Consider the following 23,441-nt stretch of genomic DNA (forward strand, 5'->3'; position numbering starts at 1 on the left):
AGAGGGGGGACTGGAGAATACCAAGAGGAAAGCATGAGGCAGGATGGGCATGGAGTGGTCCTGCCCAGTGATCCTTCCCAGGCTGTGGAGTTAGAGGCCTTCTGGATCTTGAGATAGCTACATGGTATTGGAATGCCCACATAGCTGTTGAGGTTATGAAGATCTCCCACCAGGGACAGTCCCTCACGCTAATGCCTGTCTGATGTAGGCAGTGTGTTCCTAAGGGGGCGAGCTGCCGAATGCTGAATACTGTCTGATAGACCTTATCCCTTTGTTTTTGGGAAAGGTGTTGTAATAGGGTAGTGCTTCAACCTGCTGTCCTTGTGTGGTGCTGGGTACCTACAGGAACCTCCACAGCTGTTGGTGTTGCCATGCATGTAGAACCATAGAATGGGTTGGGTTGGTGGGACCTTGAAGATCTTCTAGTTCCCACCCCCCTACCATGGGCAGGGACACCTCCCACCAGACCAGGTTGCTCCCAGCCCCATCCAGCCTGCCTTTGAACACTGCCAGGGTGGGGGCAACCACAGCTGCTCTGGGCAACCTCTTCCAGTGTCTCACCACCCTCACAGTGAAGAACTTTTTCCTAATGTCTGATCTAAAACTGTCCTCTTTCAGATTGAAGCTGTTGCCTGTCATCCTATCACTGCACTCCCTGATAAAGAGTCCCTCCCCACCTTTCCTGTAGGCCCCCTTTAAGTAGTGGAAGGCTGCTATAAGGTCTCCCCGGAGCCTTCTCTTCTCTCATCTTTCTGGCCCTCCTCTTGACCCACACAATCCAGTCCCTGTCCTTCTTATGCTGGGGACCCCAAAGCTGAACACAGTACTGCAGGTGGGGTGTCACCAGAGCAGAGCAGAGAGGGAGGATCACTTCCCTCATCCTGCTAGTCACACTTGTTTCGATGCACTCCAATACATGATTGGCTTTCTGAGCCGCAATCACGCGTTGCTTGCTTATATTCAATTTTTTCATCCACCAATACCCCCAAGTCCTTCTCCACAGGGCTGTTCTTGGTCCACTCGTCGCCTAGCCCACATCTGTGCTGGGGACTGCCCTGGTCCAGGTGCAGAGCCTTGCACTTGGCCTTGCTGAAGTTCATGAGGTTTGCATGGGACCACCTCTGAAGCCTGTTGAAGTCCCTTGAGATGGCCTCCCTTCTATGTAGAGTGTCAACCACACCACTGACTTTGGTGTCATCTGCAGACTTGCTGAGAGGGCACTCAATCCCCCCATGTGCCCGAGAAAGCTTTTCAATAGTACTACTCCCAGTAATGGATCCTTGAGGTGCAGCACTCATCACTGGTCTCCACTCAGACATTGAGCTGTTGTCAGCAAGTCTTTGAGTGCCACCATCCATCCAATTCCTTATCCACCAAATGGTCCAGCCATCAAATCCATGTCTCTCCATTTTAGAGACAGGGATGTTGTGCAGGACAGTATCAAATGCTTTGCAGAGATCCAGGTAAATGATGTCAGTCATCTTCCCTTATTCACCAACACTGTAACCCTGTCAAAGAAGGCCACCAAGTAGTCAGGCACAATTTGCCATTAGCGATGCCGTGGTGGCTGTCACCAGTTTGTTCTTTGTTTTCAAAAAACAAAGTCCATAGTTTCCAGGAGGATCTGCTCCATGATCTTACTGGGCACAGAGGTGAGACTGACCGGCCTGTAGTTCCCTGGGTCTCCTGTTTTTCCGTTTTTAAGCATGGGGGTCATGTTTCCCCTTTTCCAGTGCATGGGAACATCACCAGCCTGCCATGACTTTCCAGCTATGAGGGATAGCGGCTTAGCAACTGCATCTGCGAGTTCCCTCGGGACCCTTGGATGCGTCTCATCAGGTCGTATGGACTCGTGTCCATGCAGGTTCCTTAGATGGTCTCCAATGTGATCTTCTGCTACGATGGGCAGTACTTGATTGTCCCATTTGAGGTTTGCTGTTGTGGGTGTGAGCTGTTCTTCCCCTGGAATAAACTCAAGGCTGATTAGCGCTGAGAGGTGCCACACCCCCAGCTTTGCAGACGCTCTTGCTTGCTGGTGTGTAGCATGTCCCCTCGAGGCTGCTGAAGGAGTGCAAGGTGTGCAGGTTTGGAGGTTGCAGTCCCGCAGGTGCTGTTTACTGCCATCTCTGTAGCTGACTGCTGACTGTGCTTGTATCAGATGTGGTTTCTTGTCCAAAACTCTGTCATTGTCCCCTTTGATTCTCCTCTGAAAGACGTGATGGAAGGTGACAGTTGGGACATCAGGGTTTTCTCTCCCTGTGGTGTAGTAATTTCTGCATTTTGGTTGGCTCACCAGAGTCCTTATGAAAGTCAGGATTGTCCCATGTTCTTTTTCCCAGGATGGTGTTACTGTAGTTTGTAATCTAAAGTGCCCAGTGAGAGGTGTGTGACCCAAGGCAGGTGTTAGAAACAGGGAAATTTCTTTTGCTGCTCCCCCTTTCATGCTGGCTGTGGACTGCTTTCCTGACCAGTGAAGTGTCATCATATACGCTGCTCTGTTTTCATGTTCTTTCAAGATTTGGATCAGCAGCGACAACCTTAAACAATCCATGTTAACTGTGTTTAAAAAAAAAAAAAAAAAAAAAAAGATAAGAAAAAAGAGCTCCCTGACTTGTCCTACACATTAATGTCATCGATTACAGTGCTGTGCTCGTCAGCATTTGCGTTGCTCTCTGGCAGCATGAAATCCATCCCCATTGCAATCCAAGATGCCATCCCATGTCCTGGGTTTATGAAAGGCAGGTTCTGCTTGACTAACCTGATATCTGTCTCTGAGAAGGTGACCTGCCTAAAGGATGAAGGAGAGGCTGTGGATGTTGTTTCCCTGGGCTCCAGTAAAGCCTTTGACACAGTTTCTCACAGCGTTCTTGTGGAGAACCTGGCTGCTCATGGCTTGGATGCGCGTACTCTTTGCTGGGTAGAAAACTGTCTGGGTGGCCGGGCCCAAAGAGTGGTGGTGAATGGAGTTGGCTCTGGCTGGTGGGTGGTCACAAGTGGTGTTCCCCAGGGCGGAGTATTGGGGCCAGATCAGTTTTGTGTCTGTATCGATGATCTGGATGAGGGGATTGAGTCCACCCTCAGTAAGTTTGTAGACGACATCAAGTAGGCCTGGGTTGTGCTCAGAGTGGGTTTCATTGCTGTTGTGGTGGAGCAACATCTGTGTACTGTGTCAGGGATCCTCCAAGTGGGACAGAGTAGGGCCTGGGACATCCATCACCGGGGAGAGAGACTTTGAGTGGGGAAGAGCCTCCGTTGGGGAAATGGAGATGCTGTGTAGAACATGGCCTGTGCCATTGGTCAAGAAGTGGAGCCTGTCTGCTTAGCTGGTGATCTCATTTGCCAGGGACTGGGATGGAGGATTCCAGTAGAAAACCATGGGAAGCTGCGTGGTGCGTGGGATTCTTGCCCAGGATCCTCTCAGGACCTCCAGAAGTACGGCATGTCCTCAGGCCTTGCTGTTCTCCGTGCTCTTCCTGCCAGACAAGAAGACATTTCCCATATACAACTTAGGTCACTGTTTTTAACAGGGAATGGTGTTGGTCAAACTGAAGCATTTACACCTTTTGATGAGATTTGGGCAGCCGTGTCTGAACCGCTCCTTGGTTATGTCTCTGCTCTTAGTCTTGCTCAGGAGTGGAAGAAGTGTTCTCCATGCTCAAAAGTTGGCAGAACTTGTATTTCAATATGGTGGGATGGGATCCTTTGGCTCTTCTCTTAACAAAAAAATCTTTTTTTTTTTTTTTTTTCCTTTCTCTCACATTGGCAGCGTGTCGGTAACTGTGTCCAAGATGCAGACTGGTGAATTTTGGCAGCTGTCAGGTGGCAGAGTTTCAGGCAGTTGGGCATCAGCATGGGGGACAGCTTTTCCAGTGTCATGAGCTGAGGTTGACATTGAGAGAATGTCCTGAGCTTTGAGGTGTCCCTGCTGCTTCCCCTGTGGCAGAAGTGCATAAGGGAGCACTGCGCACTGTCCAGTGGTTTTATGGCTTTTGTGGAAGGTGGGTCATTTTTTCCATCCATCTTCTGCAGAAATCACTGAAAATATTAAGGGAATATTTCCCTTAGAATCAGTTTCTCACTCTTTGTTTTCTAAGGCAGCAAGCAGTGATGCTTACAGGTAAGTCGCTCTGACCTAAAGAAGATTCATCTGACAGAGATGTACTTTTGTTCCTGTGTAGTCATGATATTTTCATCTTGGATTGCCTGTGTGTTTCCTGGATTAGGAGTTGGACTCGATGGTCATTAGGGGTCCCTTCCACCTTGAGATATTCTAGAATTCTATGACTGGACCAGCAAAGCAACACTGTCTGCTGTCATTGCTGTCTTGCTGCTGCTTCCAGGCACAGTGTGAGCAGGTGGCAGCAAGCCCGGGTGGAGGAGGGACCCCAATGGATTTCTTGGAGTGGGTGTGTTGGGAGTCGAGGGGATGTTCTCAGTGAAAATTCCATGGTGTTATCTTTGTGGATTTTGATGGGTGGCTGCTGCTAATGAGTGAGAAGTGTTCTGTGGGGAGTAATGCCCCTGGGTATGGGGGTTCTTGCTGTGTTGTTCTGGCAGAGCATGGCTGCCTGAAAGGGAAGGCAGGAGTTTGACTTTCATTGTGCCGGTGAAAATGAGTCTGGAAGACCAGCTCTTCGTCGAGGTATCTGAGGAATGCTGAGGAGCTGTGGTTGCCCCGTGCTTTTTCATCCTTCTTGGGGAATGGTGTGCTGGTCTGCACTCGCCTGGGTTGTTTGGATCATTGCAGCCTGTTTGCACAGATGTCAAAGTACTTGGATCTTGGTCTTGTGTTTCAGAGGGTTGTGGGTTCTGTTCTGATGTAGCAGAGCTGTTGTTTGCCATGTGGTTGCCTTGCTGGGTTCTTTGGTGGGTCCCTGAGAAGACTGGAGGCTGAGGAGCGTGGCCTTCTTGTACAGGGAAGGAGAATGAGAGCTGTTGTGAAAGGGTGTGTCTGTGCTTTGTGGGGAGTATGGTGTACACATTTTAGAACTTCTTGGTAATGGAAAAATGAACAGAAGACAGAAGGGTGGCCATAGATGAGAATGAGAGTCAAAGATATGGCAGGAAGAAAAAAAGAAGTGGCAAAAATAAAAAGAGAAAGAAGAGGAAAGAAGGAAGGAAGAGGTAAAAGGAGATTACAAGTATGCGCGGACATTATCAACGATACAGTGAATGGAGGAGCTCAGCATCCTCGGTACAGAGGGATGCTGAGTAAGCTTGTGGAAAAGCGTTGAGGAAGAGGAGTGAGAGCTCTTGCCTCAGAAGATGTTTGCGTTTCACTGCGAGAATGCTGTAGGCAATTAGAAAACTTTTCAGTTAAGAAGGAAAAAAAAAACAAGTTTCGGCTCTGTGTCTAGAAACAAAAAAAAAGATGCGGATGCAAAGATGAGGCAGGGCAGGGAAAGAAGGAAAAACGACGAAGCAGAGGGAGAAAAAAATGAAGAAAGATGTAGTAGAAAGAAAGAAAACGAGTATGTCAGAAAGCAGAACAATGGCAGAAGGAAAGGAAGAAGACAAGGAATGACTTTATAGAAGTAAAAAGGAAGGGAGGAAGAAAAGAAGGAAGGAAATAGGAGACGATAGAGGAGATGACCAGCACACCCCGAGCTTACCTGTAGACGCGGAACGGAGCTGGTCCCTAACAGCCTCTGCCTTGGTTCGAGTACCGCGCTCCGGCGCCGATGCCCCGTAATTAGCGCTGATGGCGCCGCCTTTGATGGTCTGTGCCGCGGCGCCGGAGGCGACTGGTGATGTGCCAGCGAGGGTAAAGGAGAGGGAAGGATGAAAAGAGGAGAGAAAAGGGGCGTGAAGAAAGTGGGTCGGCACGGCAAGTACGGAAAAAAAAAAAAAAAAAAAGAGAGAAGGAGGAGTTGGAACAAAGGAAAGAAGGAAGAGACGGAGGAAAGAGAAGAGACTAGGAAGAGAAGAAAACCAAGTAGGAAAGAGAAAGGAAAAGAGGAACGATGGAAAAGAGAACGATAGGAAAAAAGGAAAAAAAAAATGAGACGGAGAAAGAGGAAGACTGAAAGGCAGGAATGTATGCAAGCAAAGAGGGAGCAATGAGGAGAAAGGAAGAGAGAAAGAAAGAGAAGGAAGGCCGAGCGGGGAGAGGAGATGAGGCGGCCGGGCCCGGCGGCGGGGAGCGTGCGAGGCGTCGGAGCAGCACACGGTGTCGCTGCAGGCTCAGAAACGGGGCCGGAGCGGCTCCGCCCCGGCGCGTCGGCGAGCCCGGCTGTGAGCGCGGGGGGGCGGCGCGGGCAGGAGAGGCGGTGCGGGCGGGCGGCGGCGGGGAGCCGTGCGGGGCCCGGGCGGGTGCCGGCGGCGGGTGCCGGCGGCGGCTGCGGCGGCGATGGCGGTGTGTTGGGGTGCCGTGGTGCGGGTGCTGGTGGTGCAGGCGGCGTGGGCGCTGGGCGGCGGGCAGGTGCGGTACTCGGTGCCGGAGGAAGCGAAGGCCGGGACGGTGGTGGGGCGGCTGGCGCAGGACGTGGGCCTGGAGGCGGGCGAGGCGGAGGCGCGGCGGCTGCGGCTGGTGTCGGCGGGCCGGCGGGCGAGCGTGGAGGTGAGCGGGGCGAGCGGGGCGCTGGTGGTGAGCTCGCGGCTGGACCGGGAGGAGCTGTGCGGGAAGAGCGCGCCGTGCGCCCTGCGCCTGGAGGTGCTGGTGGAGCGGCCGCTGCGCGTCTTCCACGTGGAGCTGGAGGTCACCGACATCAACGACAACGCGCCGCTCTTCCCCGCCGCCCGCAAGAACCTCAGCATCGCGGAATTCACCACGCTGCCGGGCTCCCGGTTCCCGCTGGAGGGCGCGTCAGATGCCGATGTCGGAGCCAACGCGCAGCTCTCCTACACACTCAGCCCCAGCGAGCACTTCACGCTCGATGTTAAATCCCCTGATGAAAACAGGAAATCCCTGTTCCTGGTGCTCGCGACGCCGCTGGACCGCGAGACGCTGGCTGTGCACCGTTTGGTATTGACGGCGAGTGACGGGGGCCGTCCGTCCCTGACGGGCACGATGGAGCTGGCGATCTCGGTGCTGGACGTGAACGACAACGCGCCCCAGTTCAACCAGTCAGTGTATAAAGTGCAGGTGCCCGAGAGCGCTGCAGAGGGGACGCTGGTTGTGCGGGTGAACGCCACGGATCCGGACGAGGGAATTAATAAGGAGTTTTCTTACAGCATCGTCAGTTCGGTTTCTGTTGGTACTAGAGATCCGTTCAGCATTGATGCGAAGACGGGCGAGATCAGACTGACAGGCGTCTTGGACTTTGAAGATGTCCGGTTTTATGAGCTGCAAATCGAAGCGACAGATAAGGGGACGCCACCGCTGTCGGGTCACTGCAGCGTGGAGCTGGAGGTGTTGGACGTGAACGACAACGCGCCGGAGGTGTGGGTGACGTCGCTGTCGGTGCCGGTGGCGGAGGACGCGCCGCTGGGGACGGTGGTGGCGCTGCTGAGCGTGTCGGACCGGGACTCGGGGGCGAACGGGCGCGTGCGGTGCGCGGTGTGGCCGGCGTCGCCGTTCGGTCTGGTGTCGACGTTCGCGGGCTCGTACTCGCTGGTGCTGCGGGAGGCGCTGGACCGGGAGCGGGTGTCGGAGTACGAGGTGGAGGTGCGGGCGGAGGACGGCGGGTCGCCGGCGCTGCGCGGCAGGCGCGGGGTGCGCGTGCCGGTGTCGGACGTGAACGACAACGCGCCGTCGTTCGCGCAGGCCGTGTACACGGTGCTGGCGCGGGAGAACAACGCGGCGGGCGCGGAGCTGGCGCGCGTGTGGGCGCGGGACCCGGACGAGGCGGGCAACGGGCGCGTGAGCTACTCGTTGTGGGAGGGCGGCGTCGGGGGCGCGGTGTCGGGCGGGGGGTGGCGGTCGGCGTCGAGCTACGTGTCGGTGGACGCGGAGAGCGGCCGCGTGTGGGCGCTGCAGGCGCTGGACTACGAGGAGGTGCAGGTGCTGCAGTTCGAGGTGCGGGCGGTGGACGCGGGGGAGCCGCCGCTGTGCGGCAACGCGACGGTGCAGGTGTTCGTGGTGGACGAGAACGACAACGCGCCGGCGCTGCTGCCGGGGGCGGGGGCGGGGGCGGGTGCCGCGGGCGCGGTGGAGGCGGGGCCGGTGGGGTCGGGCTCGTCGGGGGCGCTGTGGGCGTGGGCGGCGTGGGGGGCGCCGGCGGGGCAGGTGGTGGCGAAGATCCGGGCGGTGGACGCGGACTCGGGCTACAACGCGTGGCTGCGCTACGAGCTGTGGGAGCCGCGGGGCAAGGGCCCGTTCCGCGTGGGGCTGTACAGCGGCGAGGTGAGCACGGCGCGGGCGCTGGAGGAGGCGGACGGCCCGCGGCAGCGGCTGGTGATCGTGGTGCGGGACCACGGGGAGCCGTCGCGGTCGGCCACGGCGACGCTGAGCGTGTCGCTGGTGGAGGGCGGCGAGGCGGCGCTGGCGGCGGCGGCGGGCGCGCCGTCGTCGGGGTCGGGTGTGCGGGCGGCGTCGGGCGCGGAGGGCGACGCGGGAACGGCGACGGCGTCGTCGACGAACGTGTGGCTGGTGGTGGCCATCTGCGCGGTGTCGAGCGTGTTCGTGCTGGCGGTGGTGCTGTACGGGGCGTCGCGGTGGGCGCCGCGGGCGGGCGTGCTGTCGGGGCCCGGTCCGGCGACGCTGGTGTGCGCCAGCGAAGTGGGGAGCTGGTCGTACTCGCAGCGGCAGAGCCGGAGCCTGTGCGTGGCGGAGGGCGCGGGCAAGAGCGACCTGATGGTTTTCAGCCCCAACTTGCCGCCGCCCGGCGCGGCGGCGAAGGAGACGCAGCCGGAGCCGCCCGCTCTCGTGGACACGGTCAGTGGCCCTCCCTGCCTCGCCTCTGGCCCCTTGCCCCGCCGCCCCTTGCCCGCTCTCGCCCTTCTGGGCCGCCGCGTGGGCAGGTGCTGGTGGGGTGGGAGTGGGGCCGATGCCGCGGGCCCCGCGGGCGGTGGGTGCTTGTCGGGTGCTTGAGGGTGTTAATGGGACCTTTGCATGTGGCCTCGGGTCCTTGCCGGAGCCCCCCGGCTCTTGCTTTGGGGATGGGGGTGTGGATGGGGGAGATGAAGGTACGGGCGCCCCCCGCAGGAGTTACCGTCGGCAGCTGCGGTTTGCTGTTGTGGGTGTGAGGTGGTGTCCCAAAGAATGAAATCGCTGGTGATTGCGGTGAGCGGTGCCACGACATGAGCTTTGTGGAGGCTGTTGCTTGCTGGTGTGTAGCATTTCGGGTGGGAGCTTGCTGAGGGAGTGCAAGACAGGCAGGCTGTGGTGGTGACACTTCCCCAGGCACTCTTTACTGCCTTATTCCCGTTGCTGACTGTCCTGGTATCAGCTGTGGTTTCTTGTGGAGAACTGTCCCTCTTCTCTGTTATACTCCTCTGTAAGGGACGTGATACCAGGTGACAACTGGGATATAAAGGGTTTTCTCTAACTGTTATTTCTCCCATTTCATTCACTCACCTTAGTCGTTCAGAAAGTAGAGGAGTTGCAGTGTTTTTCTTTGTTCTTTTTTACATACGGTGTTATTTTCTGCAAGTATTTTGTAAGTGTACTTATTTGTATATGGTGTTCAGGCAGAGGTGTGTGACCCGTGGTAGGTGCTGGATGTAGCTTTAATGTAATGCTGTAATGTAGTATTTCAGGTGGGAGCTTGTTGAGGGAATACAAGACAGGCAGCCTGTGGTGGTGATGTTCCCCCAGGCCCTGTTTACTGCCTTATTCCCGTTGCAGTCAAGCACTGATTGTGTCATCTGCTTTCTGTCCTCCTTTGTTATTCTCCTGTGTAAAGGGACATGATTCCAGGTGAGAACTGGGAGTTCAGGGTTTACTCTTCCCTTAGTGTATAGTCTCCCACCAGACTCATTAGGAAACTAGAGAAGGAGTTGCAGACTTTTCCTGTGCTCGTTTTTGAAGTGTCTTGTAACCGTTCTAGTATTCTCTAGGGAGAATAGTGTTCAAGGAGAGGAGTGCAAGCCAAGGTAGGTGTTACAAACAGGCATTTTGTTTTCTTGTTCCTGCTCCCTCCCTTGCCTAGGTTGTGGATACGCGTTCCTGGTCAGAGTAGTAGTGTGATGTCTGCTGCCCTGTTACAATGTTCTTTCAAAATTTATATCAACAGCCAGACTGTTTCAGAACCCTGGAAATCTTCTTTTCTGAAAAGAAAAGGTAAACAAACACCCTCTGCCCCCCACCTATAGTCGGTATCATCTGTTCAAGGTGTTGTGCCTGCCAACAGTTTAGTTGTTGTCTCAGAGCATGACATCAATTCCATTGCCGTTTAGAGCTGTCCCGACATTGCCTTTAGCAAGAGTATTGCTCCCAGGTCTGCAACATTTCCGTCTGAGCTAGCTGAAGCGTTGCCAAACACGAAGGGTCATTAGCAGAAAGTCTGCTGGACAGAGAGTATGTGACAGCATCTGTGTGGTGTTTATGGTGCTCTCGTTGATGGAAGGGTCTGGAAAAGCTGGAGTGAGCCTTGAGGTGGGAAAGGAAAGTGTGGCATGTTGCGGAGGTGAATGTGACGGTGGCACTGAGCAAGGCCTGTCCATGTCCTGATGTGAAGGGTGACCTTGAGCAGTGGGAAGACTCATCTGAATTAAACTCGATGGGAAGTCCATGGGCCATGTTGTGAGAAGACAGTAATGGGAGAGGATGTGCTTGTCTTAAGAACGTGTCACAGAGTGGGGAGGAGGATGCCTAGAGGAATGTATAAGTCTGTTGTGTGTATGAGCTGTTGTCCTGCGGAATGAAATCACTGCCGATTGCGGTGAGAGGTGCCACAACATCAGCTTTGCAGAGACTTGTGCTTGCTGGTGTGTAGCATTTCGTGTGGGAGCTTGCTGAGGGAGTGCAAGACAGGTAGTCTGTGGTGGTGAGATTCCACCAAGCATTATTTACTGCCTTATTCCCATTGCTGATCGTGCTGGTATCAGCTGTGGTTTCTTGTGGAAAACTCTGCTTTTCTCCTCTGTGAGGGACGTGATGCTAGGTGACTTAAGATTTAAAGGTTTTTCTTTACCTGTGGGGTAATTTCTCCCTTTTCGTTCACCCACCAGAGTCCTTAAAGTAGGGAAGGCATTGTGGATTTTTTCTTTGTTCTTTTATTTTTCCTATGTCTGTTGTAACTATATTTAGTCATATATAGTGTTCAGGCAGAGGAGTGTGAGCCATGGTAGATGTTGGAAACAGCGATTTTTCTGTTCTTTGTTGTCCTGTCCCCCAGGTTGCGGACTTGCATTCCTGGCCAGAGGATTGGTGTGGTGTATGCTTTGTTACAATGTTTTATCAACATTTGCATCTGCAGCCACACCCTTACAAAACCACCTGAAAATTCTCTTTTTGGGAAAAAGAAAAAAACCCAACCCAGAAAAGTCAAGGCAGTTCACCCCAAGAACCCGACACAAAATGCTTCTGCAGAGCAGATATCCTTGGTGACACCTGTACATTTGCCATTTGGGTTGTGCTCTCACAGCATGAATACAGTGTCTGTTGCTGTTAGAGTTGTCCTGACACCACCTGGATAAATAGTATTGCTCCCAGGTGTGTAACGTTTCCATCTGAGATTGCTGAAGCCACAGGGGAGTGTGGGGTGAATGTGACAGTGGCAGTGAGTAGGGCCTAGCCACATCTGATGTGAAGGGTGACCTTGAGCAGTGGGAAGATTTATCTGAGGAAACTGGAAATCGTTGGGAAGACCGTGGTCTATGTCTAGACAAGAATGGGAGATGATGTGCTTGTGTTGAGAATGCATGCCCTAGAGTGGGGAGTGGGGGAATGCTAGAGGAAAGGATCAGGGAGGATGGACAGGGTGTTCCTGCCCATGATCCTTTTCCAGGCTCCAAGTTGTCTGGAGTTGGAGGCTTTCTGGATCTTGAGGTAGTCACGTGGTATTGAAATGCCCACAATGTCTTCTGAGGTTACAATCTCCCACCAGAGGCAGTCCCTTGTGCTGCTCCTGCCTGATACAGGAAATGTGTTGTCTAACAGTTGGTGAGATGCTCAGTGATGGATCTTTCCCCTCCTGTTTTTGGGAAGTGTTGTGGGAGGGCAGCACTTCAACCTGCTGTCCTTGTGTATTGGAGGGCATCTCTAGCAGCTTACATAGCTGTTGCTGTGATGATTCGTTGGGCCTCCTCAGGCAGGATTTGTAAGCTCATATGAGAAGGTGAGCGTAATCTTTGTGCACTTTACTCCCCCTCCTAGTGCTCTTGCACAGTCATCCTCGGTAGGGATGGTGTGTCCTGTTGTTACACGTGGCTCGTTCTGATATGTGCACGTGCACACCAGACCCTGCCCAGCAGCCCAGCTCTGGGTCTCTGTGGTACCAATACTCCCACCGAGGTGGCATTGCGAGTGCAATTGCACTTCAGCATTTGGTGTGGGGGTGTTGGAGAGTAAGGTCTGCGTGGACTGGGACCAAAGTTGTCACAACTCTCATCACAGAATCTTTAGGAACTCTGATTCTCTTTGAAATTGCTGAAGAGGCACAAAGCATCCAGGCAGCTGGGAAGAGTCTAAAAGTCACAGAGTGGTTTTGCAGTGCTCTAGGTGTTCTTTGTGAGTGAAGGTGAGGATGTGCAAAGGCTGGGGTTGGGCGTAGAGCAGGTTTTAGTGCTTTCATAGCTGGGGCATGTTTTTGTAGTGGAGCAGTGTCTGGGTATTGTGGCAGTGATGGCTCCGATTGGCAGTGATGAGGGTCTGGGGATGCATCACAGGGTGAGTGTTACCTGAGGAAAATGGAGATACTGGGTAGAACACGGTCTGTGTCATTGGGAAGGGAATGGAGAATGTCTGCTTAGTTGGAGATCTCTTTTCCCATGGTGTGAAATCAAGGCTGCCAGGAGGAAACCTCGAGTAGAATCCCAATGCACAGTGATTCTTGCCCGGGATCCTCTCAGGATCTCCCAGAGTTCTGCATAACCTCACAGCCCTGTCTCTGTGGTATTCCTGCCAGATGTGATGATGTCTGCTATACTTGTCTTCACTCACTCTTTTTTGGTCTGGAATGCCATTGGTCAAACAGAAGCTTTTTGAAATGTGGATCGTGCTGCTAGCCTGCTGTGAACTGCTGCGCCTTTGGTTTTCCCTCTCTCACGTTGTCAACGTGTTGGTAACAGTGGATGAGATCCAGACTGGTGAATTTTGGCAGCTGTTAGGTGGCAGAGATTTAGGCAGTTGGCCATCAGGGCTGGGGATGGTTTTTCTACTCTTTTGAGCTGAGACTGATGTTGAGAGAATACCTTTAGGTTTCACGTCTCCGTCTTGCTTCCCTTGTAATAGGAGGGTGTAAGGGAGCACTGTGCACTGTCCAGCTTTTTCAAGGCTTTTGCAGAAGACGAGTCATTTTTTTCAGTCCAAGTTCCCCAGCAATCAGTCATAATGTTGAGTGAAAACATCCATTACAATAAGTTTTCCTGTCCTGAAAATGTTTTTTTACTTTGAAGAACCAGCCAGCGATCCTACAGGTAAGTTACTCATAAAGGAGATGATGTATTTTGATAAACAGATGCAATTTATTCCTATTTAGTTGTGGTGTCTTCATGTTGGACCATTTTAATGTTGCCTGGATTATAGTGCCTGTAGGTTTGGATGAGCCCAGCACCAGGGCCTGCTCTCGTTCCTTTCCTGCTGCTTCCAGGCACAGTGTGATTGGGCAGCAGCAAGCATGGACGGAGGAGGGACCCAATGTATTTCTCTGAGTGGATGTGTTGGGTATCAAGGGAGTGTTCTCAGGGAAAATTCTGCAGTGTTACCTTTGTGGTTTTTGGTTGGCTGTGTGACAAGTGGATCACGCTGATGAGTGAGAGGGATTCCATGAGGACTAATGCCCCTGGGTGCTGTGGTTCTTGCTGTCTGCTTCTGGCAGAGCATGCCTGGCTGAAAGGGAAGGCAAGAGCTTGATATTCATTGTGCAGGTGCAATATCAGGCCAGAAGACCAGCTCTTCGTTGAGGTACCAGAAGAGTGCTGAGGAGCTGTGGTTACCCCATGCTTTTTCAGCCTTCTTGGAGGATTGGTTTGCTGGTCTGTGATGGGTTTGAGTCCCCGAAGGAAAGACTTCCCCTGAGTTGTTTGGACACCTTGGAGCCAGTTTGCACAGATGTTGAAGTACTTGGGTCTTGTTCTTGTGTTTCAGAGGGTGGTGGTTTCTGTTCTGATGTAGCAGAGCTGTTCTTTGCTGTAAGGTTGCCTTGCTGTGTTCTTTGGTGGATCCTTGAGAGCACCAGAGGGTGAAGAGTGTGACCTTCTTGCACAAGGAAGAGGAATGAGAGCTGTTGCGAAAGGGTGTGTCTGTGCTTTGTGGAGAGTGTGGTGTAGACATTTTAAGAACTTCCTGTTAACGGAAAGATGAATAGAAGATACAAGGATGGGAACAGAAGAAAATGTGAGGCAAAGATAGGGCACGACCAAAAAAAAAACAAACCACAAAACAACAAAAAAACCCCAAGAAAAAAACCCACAAACAACCACAAAAAAGAAAAAGAGAAAACAAAAAAGAAGGAAGAGACAACAGAGGAGATTACCAGTATGTGTGGACATTTATCACGACACAGTGAATGGAGTGGAGAAGCTCAGCATCCTCGGTACAGAGGGACGCTGAGTAAGCTTTTGGAAAAGTGTTGAGGAAGAGGAATGAGAGCTCTTGCCTGAGAAAATGTTTGTGCTTCACTGCGAGCGTGCTGTAGGCATTTAGAAAACATTTTGGTTAAGGAGAAAAAGTAAACATGTCTCGGCTTTGTTTCTAGAAACAAACAAAAAAAAAAAACACCAAGCGGATGCAAAGATGAGGCAGGGCAGGGAAAGAAAGAAAAAATACGAAGCATAGGGAGAAAAAAGAAGAAGAAAAGAAAAAGAAAACGGGTATGGCAGAAGGAATGATTTTATAGGATAAATAAATAAAGGAAGGAAAAAGGAGGCGATAGAGGAGATGACCAGCACACCCCGAGCTTACCTGTAGACGCTGAACGGAGCTGGTCCCTAACAGCCTCCGCCTTGGTTCGAGTACCGCGCTCCGGCGCCGATGCCCCGTAATTAGCGCTGATGGCGCCGCCTTTGATGGTCTGTGCCGCGGCGCCGGAGGCGACTGGTGATGCACTAGCGAGGGTAAAGGGGAGGGAAAGATGAGGTGGGGCGTGAAGGAGAAAGGTCGGCACGGCAAATAGGGGGAAAAAAAAAACCAAAAAACCCCAAAAAACAGAGAAGGATTTGGAACAGAAGAAAGAAGGACGAGACCGAGAAAGGAGAAGAGAGTAGGAAGAGGAGAAAACAAAGTAGGAAAGAGAAAGGAAAACAGAAACGATGGAAACAGGTGTGAAGGAAGAAAGGGAAAAGAAGAAAAGAAGAAGGGTATGCAAGCAAAGAGGGAGCAATGAGGAGAAAGGAAGAGAGAAAGAAAGAGGAGAAGGAAGGCCGAGCGGGGAGAGGAGATGAGGCGGCCGGGCCCGGCGGGGGGGAGCGTGCGAGGCGTCGGAGCAGCACACGGTGTCGCTGCAGGCTCAGAAACGGGGCCGGAGCGGCTCCGCCCCGGCGCGTCGGCGAGCCCGGCTGTGAGCGCGGGGGGGCGGCGCGGGCAGGAGAGGCGGTGCGTGCGGGCGGCGGCGGGGAGCCGTGCGGGGCCCGGGCGGGTGCCGGCGGCGGCTGCGGCGGCGATGGCGGTGTGTTGGGGTGCCGTGGTGCGGGTGCTGGTGGTGCAGGCGGCGTGGGCGCTGGGCGGCGGGCAGGTGCGGTACTCGGTGCCGGAGGAAGCGAAGGCCGGGACGGTGGTGGGGCGGCTGGCGCAGGACGTGGGCCTGGAGGCGGGCGAGGCGGAGGCGCGGCGGCTGCGGCTGGTGTCGGCGGGCCGGCGGGCGAGCGTGGAGGTGAGCGGGGCGAGCGGGGCGCTGGTGGTGAGCTCGCGGCTGGACCGGGAGGAGCTGTGCGGGAAGAGCGCGCCGTGCGCCCTGCGCCTGGAGGTGCTGGTGGAGCGGCCGCTGCGCGTCTTCCACGTGGAGCTGGAGGTCACCGACATCAACGATAACGCGCCGCTCTTCCCCGCCGCCCGCAAGAACCTCAGCATCGCGGAACTGTCGCTGCCGGGCTCCCGGTTCCCGCTGGAGGGCGCGTCGGATGCCGATGTCGGAGCCAACGCGCAGCTCTCCTACACACTCAGCCCCAGCGAGCACTTTTCTGTGGATTTACGAAAACCGAATGAGCGAAATATTGTACCCGATCTTGTTTTAACGAACCCACTGGACCGCGAGACGCTGGCTGTGCACCGTTTGGTGTTGACGGCGAGTGACGGGGGCCGTCCGTCCCTGACGGGCACGATGGAGCTGGTGATCTCGGTGCTGGACGCGAACGACAACGCGCCCCAGTTCAACCAGTCGGTGTATAAGGTGCAGGTGCCCGAGAGCGCTGCAGAGGGGACGCTGGTTGTGCGGGTGAACGCCACGGATCCGGACGAGGGGGTTAACAGTGAGGTAACCTACGCGGCGACCAACTTCGTTCCTCCGAGTGGAAGAGATGTGATTAGTGTCAATCCGAAGACGGGGGAGATCCGTCTGACCGGCGTCTTGGACTTTGAAGAAGTCAGTGTATTTGACTTTCGCATAGAAGCGAGAGATAAAGGGACGCCACCGCTGTCGGGTCACTGCAGCGTGGAGCTGGAGGTGTTGGACGTGAACGACAACGCGCCGGAGGTGTGGGTGACGTCGCTGTCGGTGCCGGTGGCGGAGGACGCGCCGCTGGGGACGGTGGTGGCGCTGCTGAGCGTGTCGGACCGGGACTCGGGGTCGAACGGGCGCGTGCGGTGCGCGGTGTGGCCGGCGTCGCCGTTCGGTCTGGTGTCGACGTTCGCGGGCTCGTACTCGCTGGTGCTGCGGGAGGCGCTGGACCGGGAGCGGGTGTCGGAGTACGAGGTGGAGGTGCGGGCGGAGGACGGCGGGTCGCCGGCGCTGCGCGGCAGGCGCGGGGTGCGCGTGCCGGTGTCGGACGTGAACGACAACGCGCCGTCGTTCGCGCAGGCCGTGTACACGGTGCTGGCGCGGGAGAACAACGCGGCGGGCGCGGAGCTGGCGCGCGTGTGGGCGCGGGACCCGGACGAGGCGGGCAACGGGCGCGTGAGCTACTCGTTGTGGGAGGGCGGCGTCGGGGGCGCGGTGTCGGGCGGGGGGTGGCGGTCGGCGTCGAGCTACGTGTCGGTGGACGCGGAGAGCGGCCGCGTGTGGGCGCTGCAGGCGCTGGACTACGAGGAGGTGCAGGTGCTGCAGTTCGAGGTGCGGGCGGTGGACGCGGGGGAGCCGCCGCTGTGCGGCAACGCGACGGTGCAGGTGTTCGTGGTGGACGAGAACGACAACGCGCCGGCGCTGCTGCCGGGGGCGGGGGCGGGGGCGGGTGCCGCGGGCGCGGTGGAGGCGGGGCCGGTGGGGTCGGGCTCGTCGGGGGCGCTGTGGGCGTGGGCGGCGTGGGGGGCGCCGGCGGGGCAGGTGGTGGCGAAGATCCGGGCGGTGGACGCGGACTCGGGCTACAACGCGTGGCTGCGCTACGAGCTGTGGGAGCCGCGGGGCAAGGGCCCGTTCCGCGTGGGGCTGTACAGCGGCGAGGTGAGCACGGCGCGGGCGCTGGAGGAGGCGGACGGCCCGCGGCAGCGGCTGGTGATCGTGGTGCGGGACCACGGGGAGCCGTCGCGCTCGGCCACGGCGACGCTGAGCGTGTCGCTGGTGGAGGGCGGCGAGGCGGCGCTGGCGGCGGCGGCGGGCGCGCCGTCGTCGGGGTCGGGTGTGCGGGCGGCGTCGGGCGCGGAGGGCGACGCGGGAACGGCGTCGTCGTCGTCGACGAACGTGTGGCTGGTGGTGGCCATCTGCGCGGTGTCGAGCGTGTTCGTGCTGGCGGTGGTGCTGTACGGGGCGTCGCGGTGGGCGCCGCGGGCGGGCGTGCTGTCGGGGCCCGGTCCGGCGACGCTGGTGTGCGCCAGCGAAGTGGGGAGCTGGTCGTACTCGCAGCGGCAGAGCCGGAGCCTGTGCGTGGCGGAGGGCGCGGGCAAGAGCGACCTGATGGTTTTCAGCCCCAACTTGCCGCCGCCCGGCGCCGCGGCGAAGGAGACGCAGCCGGAGCCGCCCGCTCTCCTGGACACGGTCAGTGGCCCTCCCTGCCTCGCCTCTGGCCCCTTGCCCCGCCGCCCCTTGCCCGCTCTCGCCCTTCTGGGCCGCCGCGTGGGCAGGCGCTGGTGGGGTGGGAGTGGGGCCGATGCCGCGGGCCCCGCGGGCGGTGGGTGCTTGTCGTGTGCTTGAGGGTGTTAATGGGACCTTTGCATGTGCCACGACGTGAGCTTTGCGGAGGCTCTTGCTTGCTGGTGTGTGGCATTTCGGGTGGGAGCTTGCTGAAGGAGTGCAAGACAGGCAGGCTGTGGTGGTGACGCTTCCCCAGGCACTGTTTACTCACTTATTCCTGTTCCTGTCAAGCACTGATTGTGTCATGTGGATTCTGTCCTCCTTTGTTATTCTCCTTTGTAAAGGGAGGAGGTTCCGGGTGAGAACTGGGAGTTTAGGGTTTACTCTCCCCTTAGTGTATTTCTTCCGTTTTGATTCTCCCACCAGAGTTGTTCGGAAAGCAGAGAAGGAGTTGTGGACTTTTCCTGTGTTCTTTTTCCAAGTATCTTGTAACTGTCATTACAGTATAAAGTATTCAGGCAGTAGAGTGTTGAAGGAGAGGTGTTCAAGCCAAAGTAGTTGTTACAAACGAGCATTTGATGTCCGTGTTCCTGCTCCCACCCTCGCCCAGGTCAGGGATTCGTGTTCCTGGCAAGAGAAGTAGTGTGATGTCTGCTGCCCTGTTACAATGTTCTTTCAAAATCTGTATCAACAGCCAGACTGTTTCAGAACCCTGGACATCTTCTTTCTGAAAAGAAAATGCAAACAAACACCGCCCCCTCCCCCCCGCCCCCCTAAGTCGTATCATTCGTTGTGGTGGTGTGTTTGTCGACAGTTTGGTTTTTGTCTCAGAGCATGAAAAAACTGCCATCGCCATTTAGTCCTATTATCTACTGAAAGAGTGGAAGGTTCTTTGTACACTGTGCGTATGGTTTCATCCGTATGTTTTTTCATGGTGCTCTCAGTTGATGGAAGGGTCTGCAAATGTTGGAGTTGGCCTTGAGGTGGGAAAGGGAACTGTGGCATGTTCATGGAGGAGAATGTGGCAGTGGCACCGAGTAGCACCCAGACATGTCGTGATGTGTAGCGACCTTAAGCAGTGGGAAAACTTGTCTGAGGGACCTGGAAATCCTTGGGAAGAGCATGGGTGCTGTCATAGAAGTCAAGAATGGAAGATGATGTGCTTGTCTGGAGAACACATGTGGCAGAGTGGGAACTAGACAATACCTAGAGGAAAGCGTGAGGCAGGATGTGCATGGAATGTTCCTGCCCAGTGATCCTTTCCAGGCTCCAAGGTGTGTGGAGTTGGAGGCCTTCTGGATCTTGAGATAGCTACATGGTATTGGAATGCCAACATAGCTGTTGAGGTTATGAAGATTTCCCACCAGGGACAGTCCCTCGTGCTAATTCCTGTCTGATGTAGGCAGTGTGTTCCTAAGGGGGCGAGCTGCCGAATGCTGAATACTGTCTGATAGAGATTTTCCCTGTGTTTTTGGGAAAGGTGTTATAAGAGGGTAGTACTTCACCCTGCTGTCCTTGTGTGGTGCTGGGTACCTACAGGAACCTCCACAGCTGTTGGTGTTGCCATGCATGTAGAACCATAGAATGTGTTGGGTTGGTGGGACCTTGAAGTTCTTCTAGTTCTCATCCCCCTGCCATGGGCAGGGACACCTTTCACCAGACCAGGTTGCTCAAAGTCCCATCCAGCCTGCCCTTGAACATTTCATGGAGAGCATAGCCACAATGTCTCTGGGTAACGAGTTCAAGTGTCTCACTACCCTCACAGAAGAGAATTTCTTCCTAATGTCTGATCTAAAACTGTCCACTTTCAGTTTGAAACCATCACTGCTTGTCATATCACTGCATTCCCTGATAAAGAGTCCCTCCCCACCTTTCCTGTAGGCCCCCTTTAAATAGTGGAAGGCCGCTATAAGGTCTCCCTGGAGCCTTCTCTCATCTTTCTGGCCCTCCTCTGGACCCACTCAATCAAGTCCATGTCTTTCTTAGGCTGGTGACCCCAAAGCTGAACACAGTACTCCAGGTAGGATGTCACCAGAGCAGAGGGAGGATCACTTCCCTCATCCTGCTGGCCACGCTTGTTTCGATGCACTCCAATACATGATTGGATTTCTGTGCTGCAGTCAAGCGTTGCTGGCTGTTATTCAGTTTTTCATCCACCAATATCCCCAAGTCCTTCTCCACAGGGCTGTTCTTGGTCCACTCGTTGCCCAGCCCTCATCCGTGTTTGGGACTGTCCCTGTCTAGGTGCAGAGCCTTGCACTTGGCCTTGCTCAACTTCATGAGGTTTGCATGGGCCCACCTCTGAAGGCTGTTGAGGTCCCTCTGGATGGCCTCCCTTCCCTATAAAGTATCAACCACACCACTGAGCTTGGTGTGACCTGCAGACTTGCTGAGGGGGCACTCCATCCCCCCACTTATCACTGGTCTCCACCCGGACATTGAGCTGTTGTCAGCAAGTCTTTGAGTGCCACCGTCAAGCCAATTCCTTATCCACCAAATGGCCCAGCCATCAAATCCATGTGTCTCTATTTTAGAGACAGGGATGTTGTGCAGGACAGTATCAAATGCTTTGCAGAGGTCCAGGTAGATGATGTCTGTCCCTTATTCACCAACACTGTAACCCTGTCAAAGAAGGCCACCAAGTAGTCAGGCACAATTTGCCATTAGCGATGCCGTGGTGGCTGTCAGCAGTTTGTTCTTTGTTTTCAAAAACCAAAGTCCATAGTTTCCCGGAGGGTCTGTTCCATGATCTTGCTGGGCACAGAGGTGAGACTGACCAGCCGGTAGTTCCCTGGGTCTCCTGGTTTTCTGTTTTTAAGCATGGGGGTTATGTTTCCCCTTTTCCAGTGCTAGGGAACATCACCAGCCTGCCATGAATTTCCAGCTATGGGGGACAGAGGCTTAGCAACTGCATCTGCGAGTTCCCTTGGGACCCTTGGATGCATCTCATCAGGTTGTATGGACCCGTGCCCATGCAGGTTCCTTAGATGGTGTCCGATGTGATTTTCCTCTGCGGTGGGCAGTACTTGATTGTCCCATTTGAGGTTTGCTGTTGTGAGCTGTTCTTCCCCTGGAATAAACTCAAGGCTGATTAGCGCTGAGAGGTGCCAGACCACCAGCTTTGCAGACGCTCTTGCTTGCTGGTGTGTAGCATGTCCCCTCGAGGCTGCTGAAGGAGTGCAAGGTGTGCAGGTTTGGAGGTTGCAGTCCCGCAGGTGCTGTTTACTGCCATCTCTGTAGCTGACTGCTGACCGTGCTTGTATCAGATGTGGTTTCTTGTCCAAAACTCTGTCCTTGTCCCCTTTGATTCTCCTCTGAAAGAGACATGATGGAAGGTGACAGTTGGGACATCAGGGTTTTCTCTCCCTGTGGTGTAGTAATTTCTGCATTTTGGTTGGCTCACCAGAGTCCTTATGAAAGTGGGGAAGGCAATTTGGACTTGTCCTATGTCCCTTTTCCAAGGATGGTGTTACTGTAGTTCGTAGTCTAAAGTGTTCCGTGAGAGGACTGTGACCCAAGGCAGGTGTTAGAAATCGGAACATTCTTTTGCTGCTCCGTCTTTCCCGCTGGATGTGGACTGCATTCCTGGCCAGAGAAGTGTCATGACTGGCCTGTTTTGATGTTTTTTTCAATGTTTGGATCAGCAGGAACAACCTTAAACAATCCCTGTTAACTTTGTTTTAAAAAAAAAAAAAGTGCCTGACTTGTCCTACACATTAGATGCCCAGTGCACCTGATTGCTTGCCCAGGATCCTCTCAGGACCTCCAGAAGTACTGCATATCCTCAGGCCTTGCTGTTCTCCATGCTCTTCCTGCCAGATGAGAAGACATTTGCCGTATACAACTTAGGTCACTGTTTTTAACAGGGAATGGTGTTGGTCAAACCAAAACATTTACACCTTTTGATGAGATTTGGGTAGCCGTGTCTGAACCGCTCCTTGGTTATGTCTCTGCTCTTAGTCTTGCTCAGGAGTGGAAAAAGTGTTCCCCATGCTCAGAAGTTGGCAGAAGTTGTGTCTCAATATGGTGGAATGGGATCCTTTGGCTCTCTTCTCTTAACAAATTTTTTTTTTTTTTTTCCCTTCTCTGACATTGGCAGCGTATTGGTAACAATGTCCGAGATGCAGACTGGTGAATTTTGGCAGCTGTCGGGTGGCAGAGTTTCAGACAGTTTGCATCAGCGTGAGGGACGGCCTGTCCAGTGTTGTGAGCTGAGTTTACGTTGAGAGAATGTCCTGAGCTTTGAGGTGTCCCTGCTGCTTCCCCTGTGATACAAGTGCATAAGGGAGCTCTGTGCACTGTCCAGGGGTTTCAAGGCTTTTGCACAAGTTGGTTCATTTTTTCCATCCATCTTCTGCAGAAATCTCTGATGACGTAAAGAGAAAATCTCCCTTAGAACCAGTTCTCCTGTCCTGTAAATGTTTGTTTTGTTTTGATTTGATTTGTTTTTTTTTCCCTGAAGAAGCAACCAGTGATGCTACAGGTAAGTCACTCCTACCTAAATAAGATGCCTTTTGGAGCGAGAGATGTACTTTTGTTCCTGTCTAGTTGTGGTGTCTTCATCTTGGATTGACTAAGTGTTGCCTGGATTAGGAGTTGGACTTGATGATCCTTAGGGTTCCTTCCACCTTGAGATATTCTAGGATTCCATGACTGGACCAGCAAAGCAGCACTGTCTGCTGTCATTGCTGTCTTGCTGCTGCTTCCAGGCACAGTGTGAGCAGGTGGCAGCAAGCCCGGGTGGAGGAGGGACCCCAATAGATTTCTTGGAGTGAATGTGTTGGGAGTCGAGGGGATGTTCTCAGTGAAAATGCCGTGGTGTTACCTTCGTGTCTTTGGTGGGTGGCTGCTGCTATAAAAGTGAGAAGTGTTCTGTGGGGAGTAATGCCCCTGGGTGCTGTGGTTCTTGCTGTGTTGTTCTGGCAGAGCATGGCTGCCTGAAAGGGAAGGCAAGAGCTTGACTTTCAGTGTGCCGGTGAAAATGAGTCTGGAAGACCAGCTCTTCCTCGAGGTATCTGAGGAATGCTGAGGAGCTGTGGTTGCTCTGTGTTTTTTCATCCTTCTTGGAGATTGGTGTGCTGGTCTGTGACGGGTTGGAGTCCCCAAAGGAAAGACTGCCCTGGGTTGTTTGGATCATTGGAGCCTGTTTGCACAGATGTCAAAGTACGTGGGTCTTGGTCGTGTGTTTCAGAGGGTGGTGGGTTCTGTTGTGATGTAGCAGAGCTGTTGTTTGCCATATGGTTGCCTTGCTGTGTTCTTTGTGGGTCCTTGAGAGCACTGGAGGCTGAAGGGCATGGC

At 54.5% G+C, this 23,441-nt stretch overlaps 1 protein-coding gene and 1 pseudogene across 1 annotated transcript; both read left to right on the forward strand.

Moving 5' to 3' along the window:
• The first annotated feature begins 6,349 nt into the window (after positions 1-6,349).
• Positions 6,350-13,695, forward strand: LOC147414737 (protocadherin alpha-2-like). The gene is made up of 6 exons (XM_086471196.1): positions 6,350-8,815; positions 9,728-9,779; positions 9,930-9,975; positions 11,220-11,251; positions 11,832-11,883; positions 13,635-13,695. Exons 1-6 carry the CDS (start codon positions 6,350-6,352, stop codon positions 13,693-13,695), a joined length of 2,709 nt encoding a protein of 902 aa, XP_086327322.1.
• A 1,949-nt stretch (positions 13,696-15,644) lies between these two features.
• LOC147414738 (protocadherin alpha-13 pseudogene) lies at positions 15,645-22,918 on the forward strand (annotated as a pseudogene).
• Positions 22,919-23,441: the final 523 nt, after the last annotated feature.

Source organism: Leptosomus discolor, chromosome 10 (genome assembly GCF_034619465.1).
Source record: "Leptosomus discolor isolate bLepDis1 chromosome 10, bLepDis1.hap2, whole genome shotgun sequence".
NCBI lineage: Eukaryota > Metazoa > Chordata > Aves > Leptosomiformes > Leptosomidae > Leptosomus > Leptosomus discolor.